Source organism: Molossus molossus, unplaced genomic scaffold (assembly GCF_014108415.1).
Source record: "Molossus molossus isolate mMolMol1 unplaced genomic scaffold, mMolMol1.p scaffold_m16_p_14, whole genome shotgun sequence".
NCBI lineage: Eukaryota > Metazoa > Chordata > Mammalia > Chiroptera > Molossidae > Molossus > Molossus molossus.
The window spans coordinates 84,893,867-84,906,509 of NW_023425349.1; the positions used below are offsets into that span (position 1 = coordinate 84,893,867).

Sequence of the window (12,643 nt, forward strand, 5' to 3'; positions counted from 1 at the left end):
GCTTCATCCTCAGGGGAAAGCTACTGGCCGGAAAGCGCCGCTGTGGCTGAGAGCGAAGTTTCAGAGACTCTTATTTAAACTGGGTTGTTACATTCAAAAAAACTGCGGCAAATTCTTGGTTGTGGGCCTCCTTATATTTGGGGCCTTCGCTGTGGGATTAAAGGCAGCTAATCTGGAAACCAACGTGGAGGAGCTCTGGGTGGAAGGTAAGAGACCCCACGCGGCGCCCTCCAGTTCCCCACACCTCGGGCCCCTTCCTTTTTTTCCCAATTGATAAAGATATTTGCCAGCATACACCTAGAGCATTTCGGTGGCGAGCGAAAACCCCTTGCCCGCACCAGGGGGAATTGTTTATTGTTTGGGCGCCTGGCCTAGAGCCAAGCCCGCCCGACAAAGGCCGCGCTGTAATCTACTCGGGGCGCTGCGCTGTGCTAGGTGTTGTGGGAGAGAGCGGCGGGGGCGGGTCGGCGGGGGCGCGAGGCCCCTCCGCGGAACGGACCACTGCGCGGGCCGGGGGCCGCGGGGCCTGCAGCCGCCGCCGCTATCCGCCTCCGCCGTGCCTCAGGAGGCAGCCAGAGGCAGGCCTCTCCGCTTCTGGCGCTGGTCCTTGGCTTCTGTCCTCCCCCTCTCACCCACCGTGTCCAAAGGGAAAGAAGTGGGGGTGCGCAGAGAAAGGCCACCCCTCCGGCTGGAGGGAGTGTGCGCGCCCCCGTCGGCCGCGGCCGCCGCGCAGGGGAGGGTGGGGGGCGGGAGCAGCGCGGGCCTGCGGAGGCGGCGGCGTGTGTGGTCCTGTTTTTGGACAGCTTTCAACTCTGGGGGAAAAAAACATTTGTCTCAAGGTACAAAAAAAAAAAAAAAAAAAGCGGGGAGGTGGGGGGAAGGAGTTGGAAAAAAACCTGTAAAGCACAGACTGGAACGCATGTTTGCAAAGTAGATTTATGTTTCCTCGCGGGTGGGGGCTTTTAAAATGGAATTATTGTGGGGGTGGGGGGGAGGCCGCGTTTTACAGGCTGAAAGAAGAAACGTATTTTAAGAACGGGGGTTTGGAGGGAGGGGCCACAGGAGCTCTCCTAGGGGTTCTGCCAGCCTTGTAACTGCATTCTTCATTTGGGGCGCGGGGCAGGGAGGTGGTGGTCTTGAAGCCTTATTAAGCAGTTGTAAATTTAAAATAGATCCCCCTTTCCCGCGCAGAAACATTTTACATTCTTTTGATGATACAGGTTTTTTTTGGGGGGGGGGGGTGTTTTTTCTGTTGGTTGTTTTTTAACTCTTTTTGGAAAGTGACAGTCTTGCTGTTTGGAAACATTTTAACCCCTAAACACTGCCTTGGCTCTCTTACAGTGAGATGGGATGGAGGGATTGAGGTTATTATGTAGATATTTCAAACCAGAATATGTACAGCATTCCTAGTGAAAACTGCCCAAAACAACATTTGGAAGTTACATGTGTAATCTCTCCCTTTCAGAATGCTGTTGAAGAACTAATCTTGAAGAATATTTTGTTAATTTTGTCGTATTTGTGAAGATTCAGCCTTCAATGTTTTGCAAACATAGGGTGAAGCCTTTAGTTGCGAAGTGACAATTAAAATAATAGTCCAAATAATTAAGACCAGAAAACATTCTTGCCTTAAGTAGCTTGGTAATTAATACAGAAGTGTTATTTGGATTGAATCCATGGAGTAATTTACTTCAGTGCAACACTTCATTGTCGTTGGTAGCTAAAAGAAGGGTTTTATTGACCATCTATTATGATGTTCTAGCAACAAGTTTACTGAGTACCTGCAACACCCCTAGCACTGTGCTAGGCACTGTATGGGACTCTGAAGCATATGAGACACTCCCTGAGCACAAATTTATGCACTTAAAACTACCAGGGTTAAATCGACTTGAACTAAATTTGAGTTCACAGTTGAAGTGGGTGGTGGAAGTTCAATGGGAGGGAAAAAAACAGCTTTGATGGAGGTGGTGAGGCAAATGAGGGCGACATGGAGAGAGAGAGAGGATGAAGAAGGGAGTTCTGGGAAGCAGCTCAGAAAAGGCAGTCAGGCAAAGGCCCAAACTGAGTGGACAGATGACAGTAGAAGCACCCCACCCCTCCCCCATGGGAGAAGGGTGTAGTAGCTCAGGTGGGCCCTGGACAGCAGGGCTGTAGTTTGGAAATGTGATTAGCTAGACTATGGGAGCTACCATAGGTTCTCGGACAGAGCGAGGGATGAGGTGAACACGGGGCCCCCAGCTCTGTTTCCATGTTCACTTTCCACCATGTGAGCCAAAAAAAATCTGTTGGTTGTTGTGACAAAATGTCGCTTTTTGTTTTGAGGAAGACTTTTGGTAGACCTTGAATAGATTTAAAGAGAAATAATATCACTGTTTTTTTTTAACATTGTGTATTTCTAGAAGCAACTGTATTTCTCCATTATACAGCACATTTCAATTCCTGGAAGGAGGAGCAACATGCTTCCTAGGCTCCTTCTTAGTAACAGAGTGTTAGGGACTGACACACCTGAGCTAAGACTCAATTTGCCTACTTCTGGCCTCTTAGCTATTTTCCTTCCCATCTCTGTTTTGGCAATTTCAGTATGGCTCACTGGTTCTTCAGTCAAATGTTATCTACTCAATACTATCACTTGTTGAGCACCTACCATTACCATTTATTATTATCACATGCCTTACAACCCAATAAGGTAGCTATCCTTTACTTTTGTAACATGATATCTTATATATAATGTTTTCATATATATCTGCATTCTTGTCCTCTTTTCTATGAGAAACTATGACTCTGTCATGTCACCATGACCCTTTGCCTACTAATGACTTAAGTCAGTGATTTTTCAGCCTTTTCATCTTATGGCACACATAGAATTAATTACTAAAATTCTACAGCACGCCAAAAAATACATTTTTTGCCAGTTTGACATAAAAATAGATATAATTTTGATTGATGTAAAACAATCATTGTAATTACCTACCCTTTTTGCTCCAAAGTGACTTTTTAAAAAAACCAGGTCCCTATACTTGTATATAAGGATTTCTAGTACCAAGAATTAACCAATCAGATGCAACCTTATTATACAACGTGACCAGTAAGATGCAGTTCTATTATATGACATATATATTTATGGTTCAAGACAGGGCATTCACACCAGATGGCTGTTGTCATTTTTTACTTGACAGTCTAAGGGAAAGAAGGTTAGTGCCCCTGACTAAGTAGTCAGGTATTGCATATTTTTGTTGTTGTTAATCTTCACCCAAGGATATTTTTCCATTGATTTTTTTAGATAGAGTGGAAGGAAGGGAGGAGGGAGAGAGAGAGAGAAACATCTGTGTGAGAGAGATACATTGATTGGTTACCTCTCACTGGGGCTGGGGATCGAACCTGCAACCCAGGTATGTGCCCTTGACCAGGAATCGAACCCAAGACTCTTCCATCCACAGGCCGACACTCTAACCACTGGGCCAAACCGTCCACGGCAGGTATTGCATCTTTTATTTATTTATTTTTTAACTTTTTTTTCTATATTGATTTGAGAGAGAGAGGAAGGGAGAAAGAGAGAGATATAGAAACGTCACTGAGAGAGAACATCGATTGGCCGCCTCCTGCATGCCCCGCACTGGGGATTTGGCCCACAACCTGGGCATGTGCCCTGACCAGGAATCCAACCGGTGACCTCTTGGTGCATGGGTCAATGCCCAACCACTGAGCAATACCAGCTGGGCAGTGTTGCATCTTTTAAAAAGTCTTGTGGCACCAATTGGAAATTGCTGACTTAAGTCAACTTGGTCTCCTGTTGCTTTGACCTCGATTTGTCATTCATTCACTCATTCACTGTGTGCTAGATTTTTCCCCTGTAGAAGAAGAAACAGTTTGATAAATGCAAGTATACCCAACCGGGGAGGCCACCATACCATTTTATCATTTTAATTTAGATTAAAAGTAGAAGTCTTGTTTGTGATATGGCGGGCTTCTTGTTCACGTCAGCAATAAGTAGTGTGAGCATTTGCTCAAGAGTAAGAATTCCCTGCTCTCTTACACTGCAGTAGAGTAAAATGGGTAGCAAACTGAGAATTTAAGGTAATTTTGAACTTTAATCTCTTAAATGCCACATCACTCTCAGCAAAGCAGTCTGTTGGATGGCGTTTTCTTAATAGGGACTGTAAATGTTCTGGGTACAAGCAGGGCGCTTGCTACTACACTAAGTAAACCAAATGACACAGGTTGCATGTTTCCCTGATTAAAAAGCAACAGAAGAAAAGAGAGCATAAGAGATTTTATGGGGAGAGGAATGCTGAGGGACAATTTGGAAAATGCTATTCTTTCTGTGATTTTTAAAAATGCCATGTATATATACACAGATGTATACACACCCACAGGGAACTGGAGGGTGTGTGTGTCTGTCTGTCTGTCTATGTCTACATACAAATACATATGTGTACGGTGTTGGCAAAAGTAGGTTTACAGTTTATATGGCAAAAGGTGTGCAGATTATAATTATTACAATAGCTTTATTAACTCAAAAGAATGTCACTATGGCACAGTGCACTTAGGTACAATCTCATAAGTGCTCGAATTGCTGGCCTTCATTATTTGCATAGTCTTGTAGTCTTTGAAAATCAGTAAACAAACCTAAATTTCATGACCTGCTTGGGTCAGCCCTACTGCTTCCTAAAGTGGTTGAATTCAAACCTACTTCTGCGCACCTCTCCTGTAGATAGATAGATAGACGATAGATCAATCGGTCACTCTCCACTTGCCTTTGTGTTTGTGTATGCACGTAGACTTACTACATGCATTCACATCTGCCAAAGTAATGTTATCTTTTGAATATAGTCAGCAAATTAAAGGTATATACCTATGATTTAACTTTCATGCCTTGTTTAACATGCTTGGGAAAGACAGTATAATACATTGGCTCCAATGTGCAGACCAGTATAAGCTGGATAAGGAAGATTGTCTCACTTTTTTATGGCATTGGTGATAAGAAGTCTTTGATTCTGTTGTTCAAATGTTCATATGATGATTGCCTTTTAAGAAACTGTCAATATACATTAGATGTTAGCTTGAGTCTTAGGTCCTATCTAGCTCACTTGTAAAGGGAGTCCTCCTGCCTGAAGTTTAGTGAAAAAATATGTGGAATGATGTAGTGGACATTTGCTGTTATGGAAACATACCAGTGCCAGCAAGGTCAAAGAGAGTCTAATTGTTATTTAAAAATAAAAATATTCATGAAGCACATATTCTTAGTGCCTGCTCTGTTCTAGGCATTGCACAAAGCTCCAGAGAAACAGCGAAAGGCCACAGCCCCTGCTCTCAGAGCGCCTCCACCCCGCAGGCACACAGACCAGTGGCAGGACAGCAAGACAGCCCCAATGGAGGGCGCCTGAGTTAAGCATAGGGGCTGGAGAGTTGGGGTTGTGGGGCATTCCAGGCTGAAGGAACAGCCTGGGCAAAGGCTCAGAGGGTGGGTGTGACCTCCAACAGAACTCCCATGCTTGCCTTTGGTTGGAACATCAGGTTTGACGTGGGGAGCCTTAGGCTTGAAGATCAGCCACTTGGTAGGAAAGTCTTCGAAGTGTGTAGGGCTTTTGGTTGGGGGGCTGCCAGCTTTTTTTTAAAGCCAATCTTGGCCTGTCTCGTGATCTGCAGTAGATTTTTTGCCCTCTGGTGCCCTCCCTGGTACCAGAGCACTTCCCCTGGATCTCACTCTTGCAGGCACAGAAGGGAAATGCTTTATTTTTAGTCTTGCCCACTTCTCTGTTGGCTTTTGTTTTTGCTTAGCACTTTTATTCTCCTGCCTCCCTTAATGTCTACCCCTCCCACTCTAATTCTCTCTCAGACACAAGTTTGTCATCACGATATCCCAGTGACAGAATGTTCATTTATATCTTTGAACTTATTGGGGTTTTTTTTCTCAAAGCTTACCCAGCCCCTGGTCTTCTTTACTGCAAGAGGGAACAGTCTTAAAAAGAATCCATATTGCCTTGTGTTTGTTTATTAACATCTCTGGAGGCCAGCTTCAACAAAGGAGGACATCAAGGGAGGAATGACTGATTTTTAAAAAAAAGAGAAATAGAATTTTTTTAAAAGTGACTGCTTGAGGTTTCTAAGTGCTCTCAAGTTTATACTTTCTTGCTTAGCAGTATGCCTTCAGGTACCTGGCAGTTGTGGGAGGTAACTGAGCTTCCCCATCCTTTCTGCTTAGGGCAAGGTTTCTCACTACTGACATGTTGGGCTGCATATTTCTCTTATGTGGGGCTGTCCTGTGCCTTGTAGGGTATTGAGCAGCATCCCTGGGCTCTACCCACTAGATGCCAGTAGCACCCTCCTATTGTGATAACCACATTATTTCTAGTCATTGCCAAATGTGTGTGTATGGGGTGGGGGCAGGGATGATACACAATATCGCCCTGATTTAGAACCACTGGTTTAGATAATGGGATTCAGATTGGAAGACCCATGCTGTGCAAATGGAAGGCTTTTATTATGATGGGGTTGTGACTACAAATGTATGGCCTTGACACATGCAAGAATTTTATCCTGTGATATCACTCTCCCATCCCCATATTGACTCACCCAGGTAACTCATTTTTTTTTTTCATGCTCATTTAAAATTTTTGTTTTTTCTTAAAATTACATTAAAAAATAATAAACACCATGACAAGTGGGGTGGGGGGCATGGAAGAAAGAAAAAATATTTGTATTCAAGTACTTTTTCCTCAGGTGACTTAATTTTGCCACATAGACCTTGTTGCATTTCAGCTGAAGGTTTCTGGCATGAAGGTGACTTGGTAAAAGTGGTAAAAGACACCACTGGACTTTGTTCATATTGAAATAACAGCTTTTTTGGAAATCCATACAGCACATTGTTAGCTCTTTGGTGGTCTAGTTCTCCAGATGTTCCTATCACAAACCTCTCCCCCAGGTGTCCGTGTGCAGCAGAACCAGAGGGACTGAGTCAACCAGAAAGAGGTGGGGTGGGTTCTGCCTTCTCTGCCCTTTCCAAGGTCATCACCCAGGTTCTGTTCTCTGGGGCTGTCAGTGCGGGTGAATTTCACAAAGGACAGAAAGACAATGCAATATAGCTCCTTTCCACTCCTCAGTTCCCTGTGCACTTTTGAAAATTAAGGTGTTTGTTAGGTATTGATTAAATTCCAATAATGGGCATACACACACAGGTGGAAGCAGTTGTGGTATTTCTTTCATATCTGGAGAAAAATTATTAAAACAAAAGTCATTGTTAAAATAATAGCCTCGGGTGCCTTCTGTCCAGGGCACGTGGCCCTGTGAGTCCTCCCTGTCTCTCTGCTGCCTGCCACTCTTAACCTCCAAGTTGAGGAGGCAGATTGGCGGTGGGGTGTTTCAGATGCACGGAGCGCCACTTGGAGGCCCCAGAAGATGACAGCTTCCAGATGTACGAACTGCCGGGATCCGTTTGTTTGGATTCTGCGCCACAGCTGATGGCGAGATTAACGCTGGCTGGACAAGCTATGGAGATTTGTCTGGTTTCCACAATGCCATGTTTATATTTCATTGGATTTCTCCTTCAAAGCTGACCTCCCTGTGACCCCGGAGCTCTGTCCACTCAGGCTGAGCTGTAACTTGTCTGCCCTTCTCGTGTTGGAGAGTGGGGGGGTTCACAGTTCTCCAGTGGAAGGGCTGCTTTTGTGGCTGCCCCCACTTTGTCTGTGCCAGCTGTCTGCCCAGACTTAGCCACTGAAGAATAGTCTGCTCTAGGGCAGAGTAGGTGTGCATGCGTGTGTGTGCGTGCGTGTGTGTGTGATTTTTAAAGTGTTTTTGGCTTTTAAAGCAAGTATGAAAATATCTTTAAGTTATTTTAAAGGGGACCAGATTTTAATAGATGCCATTGTGCGGAAATACAATTTTTAACATAGATCTATTTTGACAATATTTAGGGGGAGGGAGGTTGAGAGAGATCCAGCTGTGTGTGACATCCCTAAATAATGGTCACACACACATGAGTCTATTAACTATACTATCTCCTTTGCCCCTCACTGGCTCCCAGAACCCTCTTCTGCTTCCTCCCTCCTCCCTTATCCCTCACCCTCTATCCCTTTGCTCATCTTTGCCTCTGTCCTCCCTTCTCTCCCTCCCACCCTTCCTTCTGCCCACCTACTCCTAAACTGACCAACTTATTTCCTCCCAATAGATCTCTGAAATGACTAGTGGAAAATCTGAAATGGTAATAAATCTGGTTAATCACAAACTGACAGAGAATTGTGTGTATTTCAACCCTATTCGATGCCGAGCTACCCTGTGCACCGTTGGGGTTCTCCTCTGGGCGAGGGTTGGTTCCGAGACCACGCTCTTAGATGGGTCTGTCAGCAGCAGACGGGCTTCCCCTCTTGAAGAGTCGTGGCATGCTTATGGACTTTGGAAGGAAATTGGGAACCCACTGACAAGTGCAGTGTGAAACCAGCAGGGGCCCCTGCGCTTCGTGCGGCATATGAAATGAAGAGTCCCCCCTGGAACAGTTCTGAGATTGTGAGTGATGTGTAACCATGATAGTCTGAGCCAGGCTTTCCTGGTGGAACTTTGGCCAGGGCCAAAGGGAGCATGGAGCTCAGACAGGTGGAAGAGGACAGAGTTCTGCATCTGGGTTTTGACCGACTGCACAGCTTTAGATGGTCCATCCACATGAGGGTCTTGGGGGCAGAGAGGGTTTTGGTCATGAAGGAGGCAGCTCCTGGGTCTTCTCAGTGGGAACCTTTCTTGACTTACATACAGGTGTTTTCAGGATTATCAGAATATAAATAACTGTGTTACTTGTTCTTCCAGACTCTGAATTTGAGTGCTCTATGATAATACCAGATTTTTTCCTCTTAAATTGGATTTAGGGTTGTTGTTTTTCACACTGCAGTACCCGTTTTTCTACATGTATCCAAGTTTCGTGGAAATAATCAGCCTTCCAAATAACCAGCCTGCCATTAAGAAACTGCTTGACTGATGTGGGGACTTTCAGGAGTTTGTTGTACAAGATACATCCTATCCTCAATCACTTCAAGACTATGACTATTCTGTTATGTTTGGGTTCAGAGTATAGTCAGAGAAACAGCTGTCATGTGTTAGTGAAACTGTATCGTTGGTGGGCAGTCAGGTACCCGCTAATGAATGACAAGTTTGTTGTTGGAGAGATTTATAATGTGGAGTCAGGACCTTATTTCTAATCCAGAAACCCAGGTGTGAGTTGGCCCAAATAGTCCACACTGCATGTGGGTCCCCAAACACCAACTGGCTATGATGGCAAAGCTAGTGCGAGGCAAGTCTCCATGCCAGGGCACAGCTTCATTTGTTATTGTTCCTTAGGATAATTAACAGAAACAGTAGATTTCCCCAATTTATCAAGCAAGATAGTTTTCAGTTCCCGGTGAAATGTGTTACCAAAGTAAGCAGAAGGAACTGGAAGTGGGCTTTGTTAAGTCTATGTGCATGATTTTTTTTCACCCTTAAATCATTGCTTAAGGGCTTCTGGCCCCTAGCTCAGGAATCCTGCCCAAAAATGCCAGATGTATTACACAGTCAAGTACTGCAATGTAAACACTGCTCTGTGCCATGAGGCAGGGTGGTCCCTCTCCTATTTAAGAAGAGGGAGAGTTGGGAGGGAACGAGGGGGTAAGCCCTCTGCTCTGCAGTGAGCACAGTAGTGGTGCTGTCGTTTGTGTGTCTGGCTGCACAGTCAAGATTTGAGCTACAGATGAATGAAAGCTTTGGTCTGGCAAAGGAAAGCAACCTGAGTAGGGATGCCAAGGAGCAAGATGTGGCTTGGATAATGTTGCTTCATTGGGTCAGATAAGTATATCAAATGTTAAACCGAATGTGGGGGTGCTGATAGTAAGAAGCCTACTGACTTCATAGCAGCATCTGGGAGTGTCACCCTTTTCAGTGTGCTGTGAGTTAAACTGCAAGTTGAGCAAAGCTAGTGAGGAGAGGCCAGCTTCCTTCTCCACCCACTCCTGTGTCTGAGAAAGCCTATTGGGTTGGTGCACCATCTCTGTAAATCCAAGAGAGAGATGTATATGTATACATCACATAGCTGCTCTGGTGGTTTGTAGCACTGGGGGCTAGCCCAAGATATGTTGCAAAATAAATGGCCTTCCAGTTTCTAAGTTTAAGTGGAGAAGCTATTAACAATGACCATTTGGAGGTGAGAAAGTAACTGGGCGGTTAGGGCCAACCCTCTGGTAGAACACTGGATAGTGCTGCCAGCCATCCAAGGAAATTGAGATGCCTAGACATCATATGTATATGCAAGTCATCTAGTGCTAGGTAGTCCTCAGATGGATTAAATTCAGGATTTTTAAAAATTAATTTGAAGTTATTTTGTGAGTTAGGAGGAAATAGGATTTGAATTTGGGGAATTGTTAGAACAACCTGCAATAATGTGATCCTGATTTAAGAAATCAATTCTTAACAGAGATCCCAGAAAGTTACTTTAAGAAACAGTGATGATAAAAATAGGAATTTTCAGATTAAGGAAAATGTAGGCTTCATGACTCTCCCCATCCACCACTTTTTTTCTCTTTTTTTGAATTCTCCCATTTTCCCCACCCCCAGTTCCTGATTTCCTTTGCTCCTTTACTAGGGAAAACTGAAAACTTCACAAAATAGATGTAGATATCAAACCCTGTATTTTTAAATAGAGGCTTTCTACGAGAAAAAAATAAAAATAACAAAAGAATGTTCCTAGCTGCCTAAGAAATTCTTTCCTCTTACCTGATTTCCCCCCATGTGGTTTATATGTTATAATTGGTATTAAAAATGATAAATATGATATCATCATTTCAGTCAACACATGATCCAGAAAAAAATTTGCACATACGTAATACCTTGCTTAATGGCAAACAAAGCTTACAATTTGAGAGAATTGGGATTAGGACTAAATATCTATTAACTGTTCTTTCTAGAGATTTGGGGAATAGGATGACCCCCCCCCTTTTTTTTAAGTAGGCTACAGTTTCACATGGCTCCCAAAAGAAATCTCTCTCCCTTTTTGTTTCCCACACCAATTGATTTATCATTTTGCTTGCAAGCAGATCCAGAATGTTAGGGCAAGAACACACTCACTTTTTTCTCGTAACTTTTTTGTTGCGGACCGAAACCAGTTGACTTGAATAAATTTTTCTGAGGCCTGAATGTAGCCAGCAACGTGGAAAAATCTTACCATTCAGGGCCATCTGAATGTACATTTCAGCCACACAGTAAGCTGCATTGGTAGGCACTGGACTGCTAAATACAACCATTTTTCGCAGCAGCGAGTTAGACAGGTGATTAGCATAATTAGCACTGAGCAGCTATACATATGGAAATGCTGAGTGTGTAAATGCCAGCTGCGGTGTAAAATTTATGTCAGGGGTCGGCAGGGCTGTGCGAAAGTATTGTGTTCCAGCTGCAGGTCAGGGCCGCCGAAGCTTACCTCCTTTTCTCTTGTTGGTGAATACGCCAAACAGAAGAGAAAGACAGAAATATAACAGATACGGCTTTGATGGAACAGCCCAGTTCTGTGCAAGAGGGACTGTTCTATAACACACACACACACACACACACACACTCTCGCACACGCAGAAATCCCATTTGTACTTTCCCCACAAATTGTGTTTACTTCATGCAGGGGCCACATGAGCCGCAGCCAGGATGGGGGCTTTGGTAGGTGAACAGGCCGTGTGGTTTCTGGGGAGGACAACTTGCTGCTGTTTTTCTGTCCGTCCTCCTGCCCCCTTCTCTCCTTCCCTTCACTACTCCTGCCCACATTGTTTTCCTTTAGATTAAAGGGGAGGGGGGTCCCCACTGGATGGGATAGTGTTTGTCCTTTAGAAGAACCGAAACAACTGTCTGAGGAGGCGTCAGCTCACCTTGAACAGAATCTAAGGTTCCAACAGTGTGACTCTTCCCAAACCACTTAACTGGTTTTAGCAAAGGGCTAGAAGTTTCTTTGTGCTTTGTGGCAGCTATGCTTACGGTTCCACCTCCCACCAGCAGACCCACTAGATAAGAAAAGAATCGCACGGGTCCCTTGGTGGAAAGGAGGGCAGTAATGAATGGGCTCATGCCCATGTTGATGCACAGTGGGGGAATTTATTGCTATGATGAATTCATGCATTTTTGCATTTGAAGCATTTTTTTCCTTCCTCACCCTCCCCCCCTTTTGTTTGGTGGCTATAAGGAGTGGTGGTGACAGAATCTAGTTCATACCACCGCAGACCTGGTGATGAAATTTCCTCACTGCACCAGGGGGTCCTTATGTATCAGCCCCTAATCCAGCTAATCCTGATGGTAACAAAATCATGAAAGTGGCCCCCAGTGCAGGGCATCTCCCAGCACAGATACGCAGGGAAGGGTCAGTTGTGGGGGATACATTGGACGATCCTGATGTGTCACAGGGGTGCGAGCCTGCCTTAGAAGGTGGGGACTCGCATGGTTTTCGCCCCCTATGCGTGCTCAAGTAGGAGGCCAGCGAAAGGAGCCCAGGCGGGACAATGGCAGGAAGACTGTTGAGAACAGGGTGGAGAGGGATGTCGGCCCCCAGAAGCTGGAGAAGGAGCTGGGCCCGAGTGCTGTGAGAGCCACTGCTAACACAAGCGCAGCGTTTGTTGTTAATGGGGTCATTTTCTGTTTTTTTAATGAAAACTTT

The 12,643-nt window shown here is 44.7% G+C and overlaps 1 protein-coding gene across 1 annotated transcript in view; it reads left to right on the top strand.

Annotated features, from left to right (window-relative positions):
* PTCH1 (patched 1) overlaps positions 1–12,643 on the top strand; it is a 67,304-nt gene that overhangs the window by 10,467 nt on the left and 44,194 nt on the right. The window contains exon 2 of the mRNA XM_036261443.1: positions 14–206. Within this exon, the coding sequence (XP_036117336.1) occupies positions 14–206 (193 nt within the window). The remainder of the gene's footprint in view (positions 1–13; positions 207–12,643) is intronic.